This window comes from Artemia franciscana, chromosome 11 (assembly GCF_032884065.1).
Source record: "Artemia franciscana chromosome 11, ASM3288406v1, whole genome shotgun sequence".
In the NCBI taxonomy this organism is placed as follows: domain Eukaryota; kingdom Metazoa; phylum Arthropoda; class Branchiopoda; order Anostraca; family Artemiidae; genus Artemia; species Artemia franciscana.
In genome coordinates, this window is record NC_088873.1 from 39143915 (window position 1) to 39167976 (window position 24062).

At 34.8% G+C, this 24062-nt stretch overlaps 1 protein-coding gene across 2 annotated transcripts in view; it reads left to right on the forward strand.

Annotated features, from left to right (window-relative positions):
• LOC136033203 (uncharacterized) overlaps nucleotides 1–24062 on the forward strand; it is a 39407-nt gene that overhangs the window by 11780 nt on the left and 3565 nt on the right. The window contains exons 2-3 of one of the 2 annotated variants that reach the window (XM_065713913.1): nucleotides 3732–4667; nucleotides 13224–20774. In XM_065713913.1, the coding sequence (XP_065569985.1) occupies nucleotides 3886–4667; nucleotides 13224–13254 (813 nt within the window). In that variant the 5' untranslated portion in view covers nucleotides 3732–3885 and the 3' untranslated portion in view covers nucleotides 13255–20774. Of the gene's footprint in view, nucleotides 1–3731; nucleotides 4668–13223; nucleotides 20775–24062 lie in introns of those variants that run through there. The other variant, XM_065713914.1, reaches the window with a different exon arrangement.

Below are 24062 nucleotides of genomic sequence, written 5' to 3' on the forward strand. Positions count from 1 at the left end.
GACTCTTCCGTGCCTTAGTGATCTCAGTTGCATCGTATGGAGCAGAGACATAGACTCCAAAAGCCGACGACAAGCACCGACAGGCGGCATTTTCATCGAAATTGCTCCAAAAGCTTAGTGGCATCACTTGCCTTGATATAGTATCAAACGAACTGCTAATACTCTCCTTGAATTACCCTCAAACCATCATTCAGACCATCAAAGTCCAACAGCTTCGATGGTTAAGACACGTTCGGCGTATGTCACCAGCCTAACTGCGCAAAATAGCCTTTGAAGGAAGAATAAATGCCTCTCGCCCAAGGGGAAGACCTCCCAGGCGCTGGTGCGAAAAATTTTCTGTCTACCCCACCCCAGTTTTGCAGAGGACTGCAACAAACAGGGAGGCATACCGAAAATATTGTTATGGTGCTGTTAGAAGAGAAGTCCCGAATCGGCCACCCCTCCCGGATGGGAGTTAAGTAAGTGAGTAAATATTAAAAGTAGGTGATTTTGTACAAGCTATTATAGGTCTTAATGGGATTCCTTGTTCGCTTAATTTTTGAAATCCATAGAACTTTGGGCAAAATATACCATGAGCGAAAAATTTATTGTAAATTGCAAGGTGTTCAAGACGACAAATGGGGCCGCAAGAATTTAGGTATGATTTTGATCCTTCTGCAACATTCCATAAACATTTTTTACCTAATAATTTTAGCATGCTTTTTCGCTAAATTAATAAAATATACCCTTGGGTCAAATGCTCCCCATAAGATAACGTAAATACTGACGAAGAGCAAACTTCCTTTACATCAGGCAAAATAAGAGAATATAATGAGTAAATATGTCAAAACAGTTAATAGCACAGTGAATACAATCTAAGCCTATATTTTGACCGTATATGCAACAGCCGTCATCAGCAAAATACAGCGTAAAACAAATAAACGAAAACAAACCTACCCAAAAAATGGAATCAATGGAATAAATTTCAAAACTAAATCATAAAATAAATTTTGAAAGAGCCAAAGCTGGCTGACCTCGCATAGTTTCAGTCAAGACTAGCAGAATAAGTGTTATTCATTCATGTTACCTGAATTGATTAAAAATTTGACTAATTCCTTATTGCTATATTTACCCTTTGTGCTGCTAACTTGCATACCTTTTGGGAGTTGGTTCATTTTGATTGGCTCATAATTCCATTATATTGTGTATTAAATCATGCATGTACTATCCATATAAGCTATCTATGTGGTGTCACTTGAAACTATGGGGAAAATGGACTTAGAGGCTAGTACGTGTTAAAATCACCTTATTACGTTTGATAGAATTTACGGTTTACTCTAGAAACTGGATATGCAAGTAAAATAGTGTCTTCAGATCTGTTTATTCCTGGTGGTAGTGATAAACTAGATTTTATAATTTACAGGAAGCCGACACATAACAGCAAACACGTTCCTTTTAAATCTATTCACCTCCACTAGTTCAAAGAGTTGTTGTGACTTCTTGCATGGATTATATCCCAAACATTTGCCCGGTGTCTTATGTCAAAAGCGGATTAAGTTTTATTAGAGGTATCCCATTTCGCTCATTATCAATACAAACACCCATAGGACAAAAGACATTCTCTTAAGATCAAATGCATATTTTCTTGTGAAACTTCTAATAAACCTTTGAATATAATCTACCTTCTTTACTTACAAAAGTTTCAAAATTTGCACACAATATAATATGTATGTAGTTTTAAAAATAATTTAAAGTCATAAATTTCCTTTACTCTTGTAAAGACAAGCCCCTTTTACTTGTTAAAGAGGGGAGTTATAAATATAATGTGACTACTGCAGTTATTATGTTGGTAGAACTCACCAAAATTTGGAAAAACGCCTGCTACAACATAAGGATAATATAAAAAATGCTTTAAATTCTAACAGTTTTTCTGATTATTTTAATTCGGCTAAGTTGCCATATTTTCGAAAATCCTAGCCAAGCACAACCTCATAAGTAATGATTTGGGAATTAAACAAGTTGTTCAAGAGGCAATAGAAATTGTTCTGAAGTTAAGCACCAGTACTTCTTTGAACGGATTGGGGAGAATACTCACTCGATGCATTGCACACAAATTTAATTAAAAATATTACATTGTGAAACCAAAAGTTAATACCAGTAAACTTGTATTAAAAAGATCTTTCAGCCTAGCTACCAAAAAAGCAAGAATTGAATAAAAAACATGCTCCCGATTGGTTTTTCAAACAGTCCGCGGTAACGAACTGTAAGTAAAGAGTAACTTGGCCCAATAGTAACCGAAACTCTGAAAATCGAATAAATATATATACATCAAAATGATTTAGCGTTTTATGCTAATTAACAGAGAAAGATTCCGAAAAAGAAGTTTTAAAAAAAGTAAAGAGCCAAATTAAACTTAAGACCAGCGGAGTTCCTATAATAATTCTAACTCAAAATGACTAGAAATAACTATTAAAAAAAATAAAACCCAAAACGCATAGAAATTAAATAGATGATCATAGCAAACAAACATAAAACAGGTATTAATATAAATGAATAAATAAACCTTTAAAAGGGTAAAACTTAAATTGAATGTTCAAATTAAACTTAAAACGAACAAAAATCCATACAAGCAAAAGTTTGGCTAATTTCTGTTCGTTTTGAGTTTTATTTATTCTTTAATAGTAATTTCTGGTAATTTTGTATTTGAATTGTTATAAGACTTTATTTCTTCTGGTCTTAAGTTTAACATGGCTCTTTAATTTTCTTTGAAAAAAATCTTTTTAAAAAGCTTTTTCAATAACTTTCTGCTCGTTTTTTATTGGCAAAATTTCAAGTTGCAATATTCCCCACTTTTAAACGTCAATTTTTATTCAACATCAAATTATCAAAACATTAAAGTGATGTTTTTTTTTTACAACATTAAAGTTTCATAGATCAACATCCCCCTCAACATTCTCTGGAAGTAGTCACCAATAGATGTGATTGCAATCGCAAGAAGTTAAGGTTGCAGTAACTACCTGCTTTATTTGCAGCCGCAATAAAAGCAGTAGCAGCGGTAGCTCTGAGAGTTTCAAGTTAATATCCTCACTTGTTCCTAAGACATTCCATATAGGCCTTTTTGATAACTTGAATACATATAGTTCCTTTTGATTGAGCTCAACATACCCGTCAACATTTCTCGAAATTTTGCATTAGTACCCTTAGTGTTTTTGAACCCATCGAGGATCAAACATTGCCTCTTTTTCTAATGATAAATCCTGCATGTAAAAAAAGGGACAAACTGTATAACTTACACTCCTTGCTCTGGGGGTGCAGCGGCACGGCATTCCAAGAGGTTCAGCTTTTAGACTTTGAGCCTATTTTAAATAAAATGGTTTTTAATATCTATATCAGTGTTAAGACGGGAATTTAAGAGGACAAGAGAAGGGAGGGGCTGCTACCCTTCATTCTTTTTTTAACATAGCTCTGACCATACATTTAAAGTTTCAACTTAGCATCCCTAGCCGCTGGAGGGGGTTCAGACTTTCTACTGAGATAATTTTCCATTGAGAGGGAAGCTTCGGGGGATGAACTTTCCGCTTAAAAACGGATAATAAATAATAAAGCATAACAAGAATCCATTCTTATTATTATTTTTATTTGGAGAGAAGTAAACTCATAGGCCCTCTTCTTACGTATGAGGCTTCATTTCACTTAAATCATAGTGCCTTCCAACGCTGCCTAAACATCCATTTTATCATCTCTATTTTTAGTTGTGCCGGATGAATGAACAGCATTGTCAAAAAGAAAGAAATAAACTCAGTTCTTGTAGTTGCATCAAAATTGGATTAAACTACAGGCATATATAGCCTAAAAAGGGCCGTACAGAAAACCTGAATTGATAAAAAGCAACATTACAATTAAACGATGGCCACTTCATGTGAAAATGAGTTGGTTGTTAAATATTCAATTACACAACTTAAAGAAAACAAAAACTTTGGACAATTTAGGGTTATTGGACGCCTTGTACAATTGTCTCCAATAATGGGACCTGCCCCAGATTTTGGAAAATGGGTAAGAATAGCACTAGAAGACGACACTGGTGTAATCATTATGAACTTATGGAATGAGTACGTTACAAAGCTTATAGAAGGAGATACCCTGTCTTTGCAATTAGGTCGAATATATGAGGTTTGCTGTCCAGACATTATGAGGAGAGATCTTCATAGATTTTATGACCACTTTGGCAATTTTTTTTGGAAAGGCTTAGTTGAAAAAGAACTAGTGGCAAATGATAATACTACTATAAAAGAAAAAGAAGAAATACTCCAGATACCCAAGTTTGAATTCAACTTTGTGAGAATCGAAGACATCCTATGTTCAGGCCAAAAAGGTGACTTTGTTGATGTACAAGGTGAAGTACTTGATCAGATGTACAAGGTGAAGTACTTGATACTAGATGTGCAAGATGATTCTAATCAAAATATAGAAGTAAAAATTTGGAAGTGGTTGGGAATGGCTGAAGAATATGAAGATTTAACTGGAAAAACAATAGCATTAAAAAATGCAGAAGTAAATCATTATAATGAGGAAACGGAACTGATGCTAAACGTAACATCTGGAAGTCTAGTAATTGAGCCATCACAGCTACTGCAACAACTACAGGAGCAGGTACAGACCAGGAAGAAACTTGGAAGAACAGGAAAACAGTAAGTAAAACCTAATCACATTATCAAGTACTAAATAGATATACCTCTTAAAAACAGCGATATTCATGCAATATATATCAGAGTAGGTGTACGTGTAACTGAACCATCGTGTAGCTGAGCCACCGTGTAGCTGAACCCCTGTATAACCAAACCCTTGTGCAACTGAACACTCGTGCAACTAAACCCCCGTGCAACTCAACCCCCGTGTAACTGAATCACCTTGCAACTGAACTATCGTGGAACTGAGCCACCGTGTAATTGAACCACCTTGCAACTGAACCCTCAAGTAACTGAACCACTGAAAATCAGTTTTTCAGTTTTCTAATAATATGAGGCAATATAATTGAGTAAAACACCAGTTGGAATTTTTACATGTTCAACCTTGTTGGAATTGTTTGTTTCTTAAAGTCATGTTACAAACGCTTGTCACGATCATTGATAAAAAGGCTTTGTTTTATTTTTGCAAAAAAAAAGATCTGATGTGACAAACCATTAAAGCTGATTTTACTTCCTTTTTTTTCAGATGAATCAGACCTTTCTTGACGTTAAGTAATAAACATGTGTATTTAAAATTTTTCATTCTTTGTCAATATAGATAACAAATTTTGTTCAGACGTCTTTGAGGAGATTGCAGCTTAAAAAGATATGGGAGGAGGACTGGTTGCACTCCAGCCTTTTTTTCAACATTCTTTCAACATGCCCAGAAAGTTTAAACTTCATACAATCTCGTTTATACCCTCATTTATTTTTGAAACATTGCAGATACGTCGTTTTGTAAAGCTGGATGCACAAAGTATCTCTTGATTTAGTTGAAGACGCTCCTACACGTTTTCCGAACGATGTGATGGCTGATACCATCGGCCATTGTAAATATTACTGGTATTTCCTTTTCACAACCAATAAAGGGAAAAATGTCGTTTGATTGTGTTTGGCATTCTTCTTGACATGACATGCCATGCTTTTTTTTATTTATAGGACCATACATGTCCTCTTTTCTTGATAAAAAAACACATTGTATGATAAAAATAGACAAATTGCATAGCTTACAGCCCTTGCACCAGGGGCTAGGAGTTGTGAACCCTGTAGGCATAGTTATTTAACCTCTCATCTGTTTTAAATAAAATGAAAAAGGAGTGGGATGGAAGCCCTTCGATCACTTTTAATTCTTAAAAAGTTCATTGGAACTTTTGATTTCCAATCGAATGAGCACCCCCTTCCCAAGTTCATACAAAAATCTTTTCCACAAAAACCGTATTTGTTAACATTGAGTAACTAGCTTAATTTACAGCCTTTGCTAACCTTTAGACTATTTAAAAAAATAAATATTTGATTGGATTCATTTTTGGATCCAATCAAAGGAGGATCATTGGATTCCTCCTGAAAAATATCTCTCCAAAAAATAGCCCTTGCGGTTGGTTGGTATCCAATCACTTTTGACTTCTAAAAAAAGACTAGAACTGCCTGAGAATTAAAACTAATTTCTACCTCCACCCTCCTCCCATCTCTCCCCTAGAGCTAATTCTATACTTATCCGAAGGCTTAATGAGAGTTGACTTGTTTAGGCATTAAAATGCACCCTTTGAGGTATCTCCATCTCTCCCTTGCAGCAAAACAATCAGACAACCCCATTGCTTGCAGATAGTGTTTGTTATTGGGGATAATACGGACATTTTTCACGTGGGATTTTTCCGAAAGGGGGGCTGGAGAGTTTCTGGAGGATTTTCCATGCGAAGAAAATTTTTGCACGGAGGGATGGGCAAAACTTACATTCCTCAGCACTTCTCAGCTAAACTAAAAAATAACAGAACCCAAATAAAATATTCCAATTTGGAAAACATATTTTCTGCGAGGTTTTTTTTCCAGTGGAGGGATTTCCTTGGGAGAGGGAGCGGGGGTAAACAACTAGACCCGTAGACAGTGACAGGACGAAGGGAAACCCTATTAAGAGACATAAAAAAGGAGAAATAAATCTGACTTTAAGAGTTTGTGAAGTCTGATTTTCTTTTTTTTTGTGACAAAAAACAGTGTTTTTTCTTATTAATCATCTTGACAGTCATTTATATCGTGAATTTAAAAAGAAAACAAAGAAATGATTATAAAGATGACAAACGGGTCTCCGGCCAGCAAATGAAAACGAAGAAAACATCAGAAATCAAACGAATATTTCGCCCTTATCTAATAAGGCGTCTTAAGCGTAAAAAAACATAAATAAAACTAAAACAGACTAACTAAAATATATGAGATATGGTTACTTGATATTTACAATTTATAGCTATCTTCGTCAAACCATAAAAGTAACTGGATTAAAATTTTAAAAATAACAAATGAAATAGGAATATTATTGCGACATAATCTTATGATGAGCTTTTGATGCTGCTCTTCGCTTAGGTTTGTTACTTAAACTAACCCCTGGGGCATTTCAAAATACTTTATTTTTGAATATGGATTAATTTTTTAAAATAATATCAAACAGTTCATGGTAACGAACCGTAAGTAGCGACCAGCCTCAGTAGTAAACGAAACTCTAAAAGACGGAATTTTGATGCCAATGGTTACATCAAAAGAATCGCATTTTTAAATATATAAGTTTCATCAAGTTTAGTCTTACCCATACAAAGTTACGAGCCTGAGAAAATTTGCCTTATTTTAGAAAATAGGGGGAAACACCCCTAAAAGTCATAGAATCTTAACGAAAATTACGCCATCAGCTTCTGCGTATCAGAGAACCCCACTGTTGAAGTTTCAAGCTCCCATCTAAAAAACGTGGAAATTTGTATTTTTGAAGGAAGACAGATCACGGAAGCGTGTTTATTTTTTTTTTCAGGGGTGATTGTATCGACCCAGTGGTCCTAGAATGTCGTGAGAGGGCTCATTCTAACGAAAATTAAAAGTTTTAGTGCCTTTGTTAAGTGATCAAAAAAATTGGAAGGCACCTAGTCCCACGCTTATGTTTTTCCCAAAGTCACCGGACCAAAATTTTGAGATAGCCATTTTGTTCAGCATAGTCGTAAAACATAGTAACTAGGGTGGGGGTGGGTTGTGGGGAGAGGGTTATGTGGGAGGATCTTTCCATGGAGGAATTTATCATAAGGGAAGAGAATTTCTTTGAAGGGGGTGCAGGAATTTCTAGCATATTCAAAAACAAAACGATGAGAAAATAAATTTAAAAAAGGTTTTTTAAACTGGAAGTAAGGAGCAGCATTAAAACTTAAAATAAACAGAAAATAGTACGTATATAAGGGGATTTGTCTCCTCCTCAATACCTTGCTTCTCCATCTCTTCCGCAATACCTCACTTTCTACGCTAAAGTATTTTTAATAATTTCAACCTTTTATTCAACGGCGTTCGTGATTCAGGGGTCATTATTATAGAATTGGGACAAAATTCAAGCTTTAGTGTATTACATAAAAAAAACTAGTTTTTTTTAACTGAAAGTAAGGAGCGACATTAAAACTTAAAACGAACAGAAATTACTCCGTATATGAAATGGGTTGTCCCCTCCGCAATCCCTCGCTAATTATGCTAAAGCTTGTAATTGTTTTAAAAAGCAAAATTGTGGCAAAGAGTCAAACTTTAGCGTAAAGAGCGAGGGATTGCGGAGGGGACAACCCATTTCATATACGGAGTAATTTCTGTTCGTTTTAAGTTTTAATGTCGCTCCTTACTTTCAGTTAAAAAAACTATTTTTTTTAATGTAATTTCTGAACGTTTTTGAATTAATGCATGTTTGATTTTGGCTCTCCACACATAAAATATTAAAATGAAATTTGCATATTAATTCCTTTTTTGGCTAAATGGCTTTCTCTTAGTTTTGATCAGACGATTTTGAGAAATAAGGGATGGGGAAGGAGGCCTAGTTGCCATGCAATTTTTCGGTTACATAAAAAGGCAATTATAAATTTTAATTTTTAACGAATTTTTTTATTAGTAGAAAATATACGTAACTTAAGAATTAACTTACGTAACAAACTTTTAAATTCTTAAATTTTTATTATGTATATGAGGGGATTTGTACCCTCGTTAATACCTCGCTCTTTACACTAAATCGTAAGTTTTGTCCCAATTCTTTAAGAATGACCCCTGAATCAGAAAGGCCGTAGAATAAATAGTTGAAATTACTAAAAATACTATAGCATAAAGAGCGAGGTATTTATCTCCTCCTAAATACCTCGCCCTTTATAATAAAGTATTTTTAGAACCCGTCATATGCGTAATAATCTCTGTTCGTTTTAAGTTTCTATGCTACTCCTTACTTTCAACTGAAAAAACTTTTCCATGTTTATTTTTTCATTGTTTTTTTTTTATAGTAATTTTAGAAAATCCTGCGCCCTTTTCATTGAATTTCTGTTCCCCCATGACATATTTCTCCAAGGACAGATCCTCCCACATATCCCCCTCCCCTCAACCTCACCCCCAAAACCAAAAAAAATCCCCTGAAACCGTCTGTACACTTCCCAATAACCATTATTATATGTAAACACTGGTCGAAGTTTGTAACTTGCAGCCCCTCCCCCAGGTACTGTGGGGGAGTACGTCATTCCCAAAGACATAGTTGTTAAGGTTTTTGACTATGCGGAACAAAATGGCTATCTCAAAATTTTGATCCGTTGACTTTGGAGAAAAATGAGCGTGGGAGGGGGCCTAGGTGCCCTCCAATTTTTTTGGTCACTGAAAAAGGGCACTAGAACTTTTCATTTCCGTTAGAATGAGCCTTCTTGCGACATTCTAGGACCACTTGGTCGATACGATGACCCCTGGGAAAAAAAAAAAACAAATAAACACGCACCCGTGATTTGTCTTCTGGTAAAAAATACGAAATTCGACATTTTTGTAGATAAGAGCTTTAAAATTTTGCTATAGGGTTCTCTGATACGCCGAACGCGATGGTGCGATTTTCGTTAAGATTCTATGACTTTTAGGCGGTGTTTTCCCCTATTTTCTAAAATAAGGCAAATTTTCTCAGGCTCGTAACTTTTAATGAAAAAGACTAAATTTGATGAAAGTTTCGTTTACTATTGAGCCAGGTCGCTCCTTACTACAGTTCGTTACCACAAACTGTTTGATAGAGTGAAGTATCGACGAGGGGTCGGACCCCCTCATATACGTAATAAAAATGTACAAATATAGAATCTCGTTACATAAGTGAATTCGTAAGTTACGTATATTTATCACTAATAAAAACGTTCGTAAAAAATGAAAAGTTCTAGTTGCCTTTCTAAGTAATCGAAAATGGAAGGCAACTAGGCCCCCCCACACCTTTTTTTTATCAAAATTGTCCGATCAAAACTATGAGAAAGCCATCTTGCCAAAAAAAATTAATATACAAAATTTCGCTTTAATTATTCATGTGCGGTAAGCCAAAACCAAAACATGCATTAATTCAAAAACGTTCAGGAATTAAACAAAAAACAAGACTTTTTAACTGCAAGTAAAGAGCGACATTTAAACTTACAACGAACAGAAAGGGATTCTCCCTCCTCAATGCCTCGCTCTTTACGCTAACATTTTTTATTGTTTTAAAAAGTAGATAATTTCTGTTCTTTTAAAGTTTTAATGTCGCTCCTTACTTGAAGTTAAGAAACGTTTTTTTTTATTTAATTATAAATTGAATCAATATTTATATTACCAGTATCTAAATTAATTGATAAGCCTACAAAAATGTGCTTTTTTTTGTTTTTTCAATGCTTCTAGAGCCCATTGAGTGAAACCTTCATCATTGGAAATGGATGTTTCCTTCTCGAACTGAAAAAAATCGTCCGGATTAAAAAACATATGTTCTGATAAAGCTGAAGTAAAATATTCTGTTTTAGAGCATTATCTATTGAATTCAGTTGCTCAATTAAAGATAGATATAGATAGATACTTTATTTCGTGATCAAACCAAAATCAGGCATTTCACAGCAAAAAAAAAAACAAAAAAAAAAAACCCGTACACACTGCAAAAAAAGAGAAAAAGAATACAATACACTATCAATAATACAATACACTATCAATACAATACAATACAATATCAATACACTATCGAATACAATACACTATCAATACACTATCGAAAATAAAACATAAACACTAACTAAAAGTCAAGTCTCTTTGTGCGGGATAAAAATCTGTTTACAATAGTCCGAACTCTATTATTTCTAATTATTAGCGATAAAGGAAACGGCACACTTATTTCGTATTCACTTAATTCGATATCCATGACTATACATGTTCTACAATAAACTGGGCAATCAAATAGAAGATGACTAAATGCTTCCATTCTTCCATTAGACCGCACAAGCACATTGGAGAGTCAGCTTTCCCAATCCTATTTAAAAAATGAAGCAATCGTGCTCAATAAAACGTTCCATAAATTGCTCGTGAGTTCGACCGACGTAAAATTTTCCGCAAGAGCAAGGAATACTTTACACTCCACTTGCCAAACTGATACGTGTTGTATATTTTCCAGAATTTAGAAAGTTACTCAATGGTCTGATTGATTAAAACAAGTTGATACATTATGTTTCAATAAAGCCTGTTTAATGTTCTCCCTAAGAGTTGGTATGTAAGGTAATGAAATGTATCTAGTGGAAATTATAGAGTCCAAAAGATGAGCACCTTTGTTTTAATTACCTTTTTCATGCTTAATCTGCCTTTTCTTTATTATTTCACTTACAAGTTTTACAGGATACCCGTTGCAAAATAAGATATCCCTCAAATACAATAGTTCGCTATTTATACATTCCGACGGACAAATTTTAAAAAACTCTATCAACCAATGATATGACTGTTCCCTTTTTTTTTACTGAAATTGGGTGAGACGAACAAAATTTTAAATACCTTTCATTATGAGTTGGATTTCTATAAATTGAAAAAGTAAACCATTATCGCTTTTTATTAATAAAATATCTAAAAAGGGTACCCTTTCTTGTTTTTCCAGCTCTTGCGTAAATTTTATATTTTTGTCAAACCTGTTTAAATGATCAAGAAACAAATTTAAGGAATACAATCCATGTTCCCAAAAACATAAAACATCGTCTATAAACCTATCCCAGAAACAAGGAGACAGACGAAAACAATGAATAGCGGACATTTCTGTAGAATCCAAAAATAAATTAGCCAGGATTGGACTTGAAGGAGCCTATTTGCTAAACCGAAGACCTGTTCATAAAATTCTCCTCTAAAAAATATTTGTTTTTTTTTGTTTTTCTTCGTTTTCATTCACTGGCCTAGTCAGAGACCCGTTTGTCGTCTTTATATTCATTTCTTTGTGATTTTTTTCATGGCTTGCCAGTTAGGCTTTAGATCTTTTATTCGACTTTAAAAAGCAAACAGTTCCAACAAGCTTGAAGATTCTAAGTTGTGTTTTACTTAATGTAAGTACGGTGTTTGATCTGCACGAGAGTTCAGTTATACGAGGGTTCAGTTGCACGGTGGTTTAGTTAAATAGGGTTGAGTGGCACGGGGGTTGAGTTGCACGAGGGCTCAGTTAAATAGGGTTCAGTTAGACGAGGGTTAAGTTACACGGGAGTTCACTTACACGGTGGTTCAGTTGCAATGGAACAGTTGGTTCAGTTGCAGAGTAATATATACAAAAAGAAGATATATCTAAAAAATATTTATCAACTCTTAAAAAAAGGGTCAATTAGCGATTAGCAATCAAAAGAGACATTTGATTTTTGCTCCTTTTTAAAGACTAAACAGCTTAGGCCTACTACACATTTTGACACATTGGTGACTATAGCCCTTATTCTATTTTTTCTAGTTGAAAAACAATTTTGACTAGTTAAATCTTAGGTGCATTTTGTCATTGAACGTGCTCTGTTTCTAATCCCTCGTCCTTTTTATTTTTTTATTTCTGTCAAACATACTATTTAAAGAGCCAAGCAAAGTAAAAAATGAATTCTGATTGCTTGAGCTGGTCAAGTGAAAACTTACCTAACTAGGTATTTCTTATTAAGTATTATTCAGTATTTCTTAATTAACTAGGAAAAATTGTCAATCCAATCTTTAATCGAAAAGGGGAAATTTAGAAAAAAACGTGGGGGAAAAATATATAAAAATAAACCGAAAAAAATAAATAAACTAAAGGGTATAGTTGTCTGTGGGAACCAGCAGACTGTTAAGATTTGAATTTTTAACTAGGAAAAATTGTCAATCCAATCTTTAATCGAAAAGGGAAAATTTAGAAAAAAACGTGGGGGAAAAATATACAAAAATAAACTGAAAATAATAAATAAACTATAGGGTGTAGTTGTCTGTGGGAACCAGCAGACTGTTAAGGTTTGAATTTTTATAATATTATATTTAGGTTTGATTTTAATTTTGAAGTAAGTTTAGGTTTGAATTTTGATAAAAAAGCGTTGTCAAATTTAAATGATTATTTTTATCCCTACATTTTGACAGTTCAACGTGACAACACTGACTAAAATAAGCTAAACAACAACAGACTTAAGCAAGAGTATAATAGCATATAATAACAATATATTTTAGTCTGGTGACATGTTTTTGTCCTTAGTAACATGCTTATTAAATTTAATAATTTTCTGTTCTTTGTCATCTTTCTTTTTCTTCCAGATCCATGCAAGGGGAAAACAAGAAGATGTAAACGACCTCGCAGACGGAAATTACATAACTAAACATTTAATCAAATGTAGCAATCATTTAATGATTAGAACATAGATTTTAAATGGGAAATTTGTTAGTGCAGTGAAATACCATACATCATATATAGGTGTACACACATCAACTCTACGGTAAATCGACAAATTGTGAGGGAAATACAAGAGAGCTTTCTAGCGCTTCAAAAATAATAATCCTTAAGCCTAACTACTTGGGCTTATCCCGGTCTCCTCGAACAGGAATTCTTGGCTACCAATTTTATGTTGAAATCTCTTGACAAAAATAAATCAATTTCTTTTAAAAATGGGGTAATTAGCAAATAAAAACTTAGAATACCATAAATATATTATAGGGAAATGTTCTTATGAAAAATAAAGAGTAAGTGCAAAATAGTTTAAACTAGATGTCAAACGCAAAACGAGCATAAATCACCACACACAAAATCGGTGCTACCACTCCCTTAAGTCTCTCAAAAGTAAAGAGCACCATTTCTACGTTAATGAAAGCTAATTAAAGTGCCAAGTTGAAATCTTCATTTATCCAAATGATTTTCCAGTTTGCAAGGAATAGATTTAATCGAAAGATGTCACTGTAAAAGGCTTGTAGAATACTATATTAGGAAAACTTAAGTAATTTGCTGCCGTAAATATACTGTTGTTTCGAGGCTGACGAGTATAGCTAAGAACACAGGGACTACACTGAAGGAAGATTTCTTGACCCTAAGCAGGTGCGCCAATTCCCAAAAATATAGGAGGGCAAAGACTTTTTCCATTTTTAAATAGACATACAAAAATGAGAATTGATAATAAGAACAGCCCATTTATTTTATTTTTCTTGTTGCTACACCAGCCCACGGTGGCATAAATTTACTAAGAATTTAGGGGGAGATTAGAAATCTAGAGGAGAAGGAATGCGACACCTGCACTCAGTATAGAAACAAGATTTCCAAGCCCAAGCAGGGGTGCTAATTCCAGAAAATCTATGGGGGCTAAGGGTTTTTTCTTTTATAATGGATAAACAAAACGGTTATTTATCAAAATCTAGGGGGAGGGGCATTGTTTTCTAATGAAAATACCACATAAGGTATTTTTTTCAAATCTAGGCATAAATCAGAATGTTTTAAAGTTTTCCTTTCTCTCTTCCCCCAATTGACCCCACCAACCTCAAGTCAATCAGAAAAGACAACTCCTGACTAATCACTCAACATCCGAAATTCTCCTAGGCATTCTTCCAGCACAGGAAACAGTTCTTAGAAAGAATTATCATAACTCATGGTAGAATGAAGTCAGCAAGGAAAACAGGATTACAAACCCTATGCATAACGAAACAAATCAAAATCCGGAGCTCTTTTTAAGTTCATACCCAGTCTATAGAATAAAATTTGCTGGAAGTGTTAGCTTTATTCAATTTTAATTGATGATTGCCATCAAAATGGGGTTTTGAGGGTATTGCCAAAATGTCCAGATTTGTTTTTAAGGAATTCATTCAGTATCGTTACAAGCTATTTTCTGTTTTTACATTTTCTCTGTATTAATTACTAAAAAAGTGAGGTCTAAAAAAATAACTATTTTATCTCACCAGTCTACTATTTTCTTTAACCATTTAAAAACAACATTTCAAAATACACCCCTCTTTAAGAGGGATATATGTACCGTTGGTAATATATCCTTCATTATCAAAACTATGAGGAGAGACAAAACTGAAGAAGGCTCTCGACATGAATTCCCTCGACACACACGAAATAAAGAATTCACTAAGAACCTCGAGGCTCCATAATGGGTTGGGATCTCTACCAGATTGCATAGTCCCTATTCGGACAATAAGCCGCTCAATATAGTCAAGCTGAAATAACAAGGCAAAGAGGAGGATTAGGAAAAGGGTTTAGAAAAGAGGAATAGGAAAAGGGGGAATAGAAAGGGGCACTCCTCAGTACTATAGCTTCGACTATCAACTGAAACTGTACCCCTAACACTTTTACTATATTGGACCACTTTAATTTACTAGCGCTTCATATTTAACTTAGGGCCCACTTCGGAGTCTTTATCGTCACAAACTGTACCATTGTCCGAAATGCAGTCCCCATTTTGATGGCAACCAACAATTAAAATTGAATAAAGCTAACACTTCCAGCTAATCACCTATGCGAAATGTGTTACAACCTTGGGATTCGAGATTCAACTATTTACCATAAAGAGAGAAAACGACTAAAATTAAGGGTTTTAAAAGCTAAACGAAAATGCTGAAGAAAACATAAAAATCGAATATTTCGAGGGAACAACCGCCTTTCTTCTTCAGCCCGATCAAAATATCAAGAAAAAAAAAACGCGGGAAGTATAGCAAAACCAATTAAAAACCAATGAAAAAACCGCCAAAAAATTTCAGATAAATAAAATTCAACAAAAGACCAAAAAGTGTAAGAAATAAAATCAAATACCTAACAATAATGGAGTGAGTTATTCGCCAATATCCGCAATTTGCACAAAATTCAAACAAGTATTAACTGCCATCGGCGGATACTAACGAACAGCTGAGAAAGAAAACAAAAATTCATTCACTCAAATAAACGAACCAGCAATTAAATAAATTGGAGAACTAGGTCCCCTGATTTATGATTTTAATCATTGCATTTCTTGCGGATACCTTTTGAGACATAAGGGGTTGATGACGTGTCTGATTATGTGATTGGGAAAGTGGTTCAAGGTTTACTTCAAGGATTACTGAAGTATCGGCGTCTCTTTTGAGAAAACCGAAATAAGAAGAGAGGCGGTTGTTCCCTCGAAATATGAACTTTCTGTGTTTTCTTCAGTATTTTCGTTTGAGCTTTAAAAACCTCATTTTTGATCTTTCCTTTCTTTACGTTATGGCAGGCCAATGTGGTTCAAGAAATTATTCTTCAACTATTTACCCTATAGAAAAACTTGGTAAAAAAAAAAGTATTTAAAAATGATGGAACCGATTACTTTTGGTTTTATTCAAGATACGAGAAAATGACACTTAGTAACATCGTATTTTTAGCAGTGGAAAAAAGAGTGCTTGAAAGCTGTGTTCTTAGAGTCCCAATTGACTTGATGCATCCTTCATGAACTTATTCAACTAAAAGAAAAAAAAATATTCAAATAGTTTGATAGAAAAATAAATAGATAGATAATTTTTTAGTTGCAACAATTACATAAATAGATGTGACAAACTAGTGCACATGCCTGGTGGCATATTTTAGCACTGACAATATTACATACTCTAAAGTTTGATTCTTTCTCGCAACTCTACTTTTTAAAACAATAAAAAACTTTAGCGTAAAGAGCGGGGTGTCGAGGAGGAAAGCCCTTTTCATATACGGAGTAATTTCTGTTCGTTTTAAGTTTTATTGTCGCTCCTTACTTTCATTTCAAAAAACTTGTTGTTTTTTTTTATTTAATCTTAATCTAAGATATGATTTTCATTTGGTATTTAAGAAAGAGGGAAGGATTTATTCATTAAACAGATAATAAACAAAAATGGTTACTACCTCCCTTCAAAAGCAAAGCTTGTCCGAGGGGGAGAAAGAGAAAACAAAATACATAAAATAAAAGAATACTAGGCCACCAACACCACTAATACCACCACACTCAACTATAAATATGAAAAAAATAATTATTTTACTTTTCCTCTGGGAACTAAGTATCATCAAAACCCCCACAAAAAAAAAAAAACGAATCAATCAAAAATCATTATCTACAAATAGCAGTTCCTTAATACTTTTTCGAAATATAACAGGGTCTAAAATACTCCTTATATTACTCGTCAAACTATTCCATTTCCATGTACTTCTATATAAAACAGAAAAACATGAACGGGAAGAAATGCCTCTAGGTACACCTAAATCAACACTACCTTTTGTATCGTGTGAATGAACAAAAGACCTAACGCATAACAAATCACTAAAACAGCGTGGTTTAATACCCTGCAGCAATCCAAAAATAACCCACAATACATAAAATTCACAGAGACTCGCTGGCAATATTTTCAAAGTTCGATAAAATTCCCGAACAGATTGACGAGGAGGAATCATTGCTAAAAGCCTAACTCTCAGAGCTCTCATTGGTTTAAGGATAGATGGAAAAGTGGAGAGCCAAATACTTGAACAATAAAGTATATACGGGTGTATAAGAGAAAAATAAAGATGGCGGAGGACAGAGTTAGGAAAAAATGTTTGAGTCTTTTCATTATACCTAGATTTCTTGCCAGAATTTTACTAGTTAAACTTACATGGTGCTAAAAAGTTAAAGTTTCATCAATTACAATTCCGAGGTATTTAAAAGAAACAGTCCGTTTTATAACTCTATTAGAAGTGTTTAGTTCCTTCATCCGCGGCGCAAAAATCCGGCGATCGTGAGAAAATGACAAAATTAGACTTGGTAATATTTATCCTTGTTAAATGCAATAATAATACATAAAATAGTGTCAGGTTATCCTTGAGCTGGAAGTACTAAACTATTTGCTTTTGTCTCAATTATGGCTAATTTTGCCAAACCTCCACTAAATTCATTACACCTTTGTTAATGTGACCTGTTGAATGATGTCCATAGGAATTCAGTTTTAATTTTGTTATTTAGCACAATAGCTCAATGAAAAAAACAACATAACAAAACAGAAAATCAGATAGGTGATAGTTATATGAGTGTAAACTGGGAATAAGGAAATCTTAGCATTGCAACTACTACTAAGAACTCTTCGCAGCATCAATCCACCTGAGGCGAAGACGGCTGCAAACACTCCTTTTCCACCCCAATTTGCTCAATAGTACTTAGTTAGTCTCCCCCCCAACCCAGCTAAAATTTAGTTCCTTTAAAAATCTTGTCAAAACTAATATAAGTCTCCATAATTCAAGCAACCAAAGAAATGGGTCAGTTTTCTTTAGTATAAATTTATCTTTATGGTATTATATGACTCATTTTTCAGTTTCACAGTAATTTTCACTTGATTTGAAAAAATTGGCTCCAAGTTTACCCCCCCCCCTTCCCTACGATTTTGACGAAACTAAGTCACTAGTACTACTCTTTACTTCCTGTCATGAAGTTCTGGTTTCTTGAAATCCCTTTCTAATGAGATAGATAGTCGAAAAACACAACTTTTTTTAAATCTATAATCTTTTATCATAAACTTGGCCAAGCCATCTTAATCTTTCTTTCAGTATAGCCTCGGAAAGTAGGATTGAACCACATTTTCCGTACAGCTTATTGTTTAATATAGGATTAGTCAAAGGAACATGTAAAGTTATTCTTAGAGAATGTCCCTAGAAAGTATTTACCATACTTTCCTCAGCTTTCCTAAGCACCCGAACTTCACACCAATACTTGAACACTGTCATTAAAGTTGTTTCGAACTTTTTTTATCTTAATTTCCAGACGTATCTTTCTACTTTTTCAAACTTTTTTTAACTGAGAAAACACATCCTGCACACTGACAATGCCTTTTTTCACATTTTATTGCACATCTTTACTAACAATACTACCCTGGTAAGTAAAGCTATCACCTGAACGATATTTTTATTACCTTGAATTACTTTAAATCTACCTTAAATCACATTGTCCAGCAAAATAAGTAATAGTCCAGGCGGACCATGGTTTGGCGGACCCACCCTTGTCGATGGCAATCGTAAATGCACCAACAGTGGTTGGGGTGACAGCTGTCTCATGAAGACTGTTCCAATGGACAACCATTCTAATGAAGGAGTATTATTTGCGGACTCATGCTCTCTTTTGGGATAACTTCTTACTATGTCTACTTGTCCTGAAGGATCCGTCGAGTTGAAAGGGTTTTGACAGTTGGTTTTCAAAAGTTAATATGTCATTATGAAACCACCCCTACGGCGTCTGTACATGAGTATTGGGAGTTTTAGCATATTCAATCGAGCTGGTTAGTCGAGACTCTTGCACCCATCAAAAACTTGGTTGCCTATATTTTGACAAACCCTTTTTTTGCTGATCCCACTTGCTCAATTATATGGCAACAACCATCCCAAACTTTAGCAGTAATCGTAAAAGACCTTTGTAGAGCTTGGCCATAACTTTGGGTGAACTGCTACGAGCTGCAGAGGGTCTGGGATTGATTATGTTAATCTGCTACTTAATTATACCAAGGGTCTGGGACATTTGGGCAGCTGCTGTTTGTGCATGATTGTGGAATAAATTACCTAACATCAATTTTCATCCTGATTTATTCTTAGCCAAAGCAACTTAGTCTAATTAACATAGTTAGTCTTCTAAACATTGAAATTACTATATCCTTATCATAAATTTTAGCCTTGATACAATGACAAGGATTGATACAATTTTTGGGGAGACACAGCTTTAGATATTCACACCTTTAGATATTTTGATAAGGACCTCAAACTCAAACATAGTTAGGAGAAATTCTGCCATTCACTTTATCATAACTTTATCAATAATGAGGAGGACACAGACTTTCTGTTAACAATGCCAGGTAGCAGATTGTGAATTCATTGCTAAGTTTGTACTTGACATCTGTTTTCACTCTGAATCAGCAAGAAAAGATACAAATTCACGAAAATGTAGGAGAGGTGCAATAATTTTTCGATTTTAAAAATCAACAAACGAATGACATTCCCCCATCAGTTGGCAAGCCTGTCAAAAAGTTATCTCCTCTTTGCACATCCAACAAGTAAGTCTATCAGTAATTAAAACATGCATTAATTCAAAAACGTTCAGAAATTAAATAAAAAAAACAAGTTTTTTTTAACTGTTAGTAAAGAGCGATATTAAAACTTCAAACGAGCTGAAATCATTCCGTGAATGAAAGGGGACGTCCCTCTTCAACGCCTCGCTCTTTACGCTAAAGTTTTTTATTGTTTTAAAAAGTAGATAATTTCGGTTGTTTTTAAGTCTTAATGTCGCTCCTTTTTTTCAGTTAAAAAACCTTGTTTTTTTATTTAATCATAAATAGAATTAATATTTATATTACCAGTATCTCAATTAATTGATAAGCCTGCAAAAATGTGTGTTTTTTTAATGCTTCAAGAGCCCCTTGAGTGAAACCTTTATCATTGGAAATGGCTGTTGCCTCCTCGAAATTCAAAAAATGGTTCGGATTAAAAAACATATGTTCTGATAAAGCTGAATTAAAATTTTGTGGAGGTTTTGGCTCCTTTAAGAGACAGATGAAAAGTTTCTTATTAAAGGTTTCTTATTAAATGTTTCTTACGATTTATTTTTATTTATTTTTTTTGGGTTGTTGTTTTGTTGGTGCAGCATCCTCGATGACGCAGAGAATTTTAATTTGTATTTTATTTTCGGGCGATGTGAGGGTCATTGTTTCGTGGGGACTGCTGGTGAGTTGATTTCTTTTCCTTATAGATTTATATTTAGATGTTGGTTAGTATGTTCATGACAAGTTTTATCATTCTTTATTTATTGTATGCCGTTTCCCAAATAACGGTCCATTGAGCCCTTTGGGATATTGTTTTGTTATTGTTATTTTATGAAAATAAATAGAACTTGAACTTGTAAATTTTAGTGCATTATCTATTGAATTCCGGTGCTCAATAAAAGATACATATAGATAGATACTTTATTTCGTAATTAAACAAAAAACAAGTATTTTAGAGAAAAAAACACGTACACACTACAAAAAAAGAAAAAAAAGAATACACACTATCCAAAACAAAACATAAACACTAACTAAAAGTCAAGTCTCTTCGTGCGGGATAAAAATCTGTTTACAATAGTCCGAACTCTATTATTTCTAATTATCAGCAATAAAGGAAACGGCACACTTATTTCGTATTCACTTAATTCGATCTCAATTACTACACGTGCTCTATAATAAACAGGGCAATCAAATAGAAGATGACTAAATGCTTCCATTCTTCCATTAGATCGCACAAGCACAATAGAATCAGCTTTCCCATTCCTATTTAAACAAGAGCTAATAGCTCATAAGGCACTTGTGTGACGAGGTCGAAAGAGCCAAGAGCCAAGAACTCATATGGTATGAGCTCTAGCAAAATTCTAAGAATCAACAGATTGCTTTAAAAGGAAAATCAGAGGCTTAATGCCGGTCGGGATTTAAAATAAGCGCTCTGAGTCACGAAGTCCTTCTAAATATCAAAAATCATTAAGATCCGATCACCCACTCGTAGGTAAAGAATGCCTCATTTTTTCTTATTTCTCCTCCCCCTTCAGCCCCCCAGATGGTCGAATCGGGGAAAACGACTTTATCAAGTCAAACTGTGCAGCTCCCTGACACGCCTACCAATTTTCATCGTCTAGTACGTCCAGAAGCACCAGAGTCGCCAAAGCACTGAACCCCACCACCTAACTCCACGAAAGAGAGCGGATCCAGTCCGGTTACGTCAATCACGTATCTACGACATTTATAAGCGTTTTCCAAGATTTCTGGTTTCCCCCTCCAACTCCCCCCAATGTTAAAAGTTTTGATCGGGATCTGAAATAAGAGCTCTGAGACATGAGTTCCTTCTAAATATCAAGTTTTATTAAGATCCGGTCACCCGTTCTTAAGTTAAAAATACCTCAATTTTTCTGATTTTTCCAAATTAACAGCCCCCATCTTCCTCAAAGAGAACGAATCCGTACCAATTGTGTCAATCTCGTATCTAGAACTTGTGCTTATTCTTCCCATCAAGTTTCATCCCGATCTCTCCACTCTAAGGGTTTTCCAAGATTCCCCCCCCCCTGATGACACTAGATCCGGTCGGGATTTAAAATGAGAGATCTGAGTTTCGAGGTCCTTCTAAATATGAAATTTCATTAAGAAACAACCACTCTTTCGTAAGTCAAAAATACCTCATTTTTTCTAATTTTTTAGAATTAACATCCCCCCCAAACCCCAAAAGAGTGAAGATCCGTTCCGGTTATGTCAATTCCGTATCTAGGACTTGTGCTTATTTTTCCCACCAAGTTTCATCCCGATCCCTCCATTCTAAGCGTTTTCCAAGATTTTAGGTTCCGGCCCCCAACTTCCCCTTCACCAGATCCAGTCGGGATTTCAAATAAGAGCTCTGAGACACAATATCCTTCTAAATATCAAATTTCATTAAGATCCGATCACTCCTTCGTAAGTTAAAAATACCTCATTTTTTTCAAAATTAACCCTCCCTTCCTAACTCCCCCAAAGAGAGTGGATCCGTTCCAGTTATTTCAATCACGTATCTAGGACTTATGATTATTTTTACCACCGAATTTCATCCCGATCCCTCCACTTTAAGCGTTTTACAAGATTTTAGGTCCCCCCAACTCCCCCCAATGTCACCGGATCTGGTTGGAATTTCAAAGAAGAGCTCTGATACACAATATCCGAACAAAAATCAAATTTCATTAAGATCTGATCACTCCTTCGTAAGTAAAAATACCTCATTTTTTTCTAATTTTTCAGAATTACCCCCCCCCCCAACTCTTTCAAAGAGAGCGGATCCGCTCCGGTTGTGTCAATCACGTATCTAGGACTTCTGTTTATTTTTCCCACCAAGTTTTATCCCAATTCCTCAACTCTAAGCGTTTTACAAGATTTTAGGTTCCCCCCTCAATTCCCCCCAATGTCACCGGATCCAGTCAGGATTTAAAATAAGTGCTCTTAGACACCATATTCTTCCAAACTTAAAATTTCATTAAATCCGATCACTCCTTCGTAAGTTAAAAATACCTCATTTTTTCTAATTTTCTGAATCAACCCCCCCCCCCCCCCAGCTCCCCCGGACAGAGCAAATCCGTTCCGGTTATGTCAATCACGTATCTATGACTTCTACTTATTTTTCCCACCACGTTTCATCCCTATCCCTCCATTCTAAGCGTTTTTCAAGATTTTAGGTCCCCCCCCCCAACTATTAAAATTTTAAATATTTAAAATAAATTAAAATAATTTAAATAAAATAAAAATAAAATAAATTATTTAAAATAAAATAAATTTAAAATAAAAGCTTTGAGACACGATATTCTTCCAAACATAAAATTTCATTAAGATCCCATCACCCGTTCGTAAGTTAAAAAAAACTTCATTTTTTCTATTTTTCCGAATTAACCGACCCCCACTCCCCTCAGATTTTCAAATCGCGGAAACGACTATTTCTAATTTTATCTGGTCCGGTCCCTGATACGCCTGCCAAATTTCATCGTCCTAGCTTACCTGGAAGTGCCTAAAGTAGCAAAACCGGGACAGACAGAGTGACAGACAGCCAGACCGACAGAATTTGCGATTGCTATATGTCGCTTGGTTAATACCAAGTGCCATAAAAACGAAGCAATGAGACAGACGAAAACACTGAATAGTGGATATTTCTTTAGAATCCAAACATAAATTAGCCACGATTGGACTTGAAGGAGCCCATTGCTAAAACGAAGACCTGTTCATAAAATTCTCCTCTAAAAACGATTATTTTTTTTCTCTCTTCGTTTTTATTCACTGGCCTAGCCAGAGACCCGTTTGTCGTCTTTGTATTCATTTCTTTGTGATTTTTGTCATGGCTGGCCAGTTAGGCTTTAGATCTTTTATTCAACTTTAAAAGCAAACAGTTCCAACAAGGTTGAACATGTAAAGATTCTAACTTGTGTTTCACTTAATGCAAGTACGGTGTTTGAGTTGCACGAGAGTTCAGTTATACGAGGGTTGAGTTGCACGGTGGTTCAGTTACACGCGGGTTTAGTTAAATGGGATTGAGGGGTACGGGAGTTGAGTTGCACGAGGGCTCAGTTAAACGGGGTTCAGTTGGATGAGGGTTCAGTTGCACGGGGTGTCAGTTCCACGGTGGTTCAGTTGCTTGGTGGTTCAGCTGCACGACAGTTC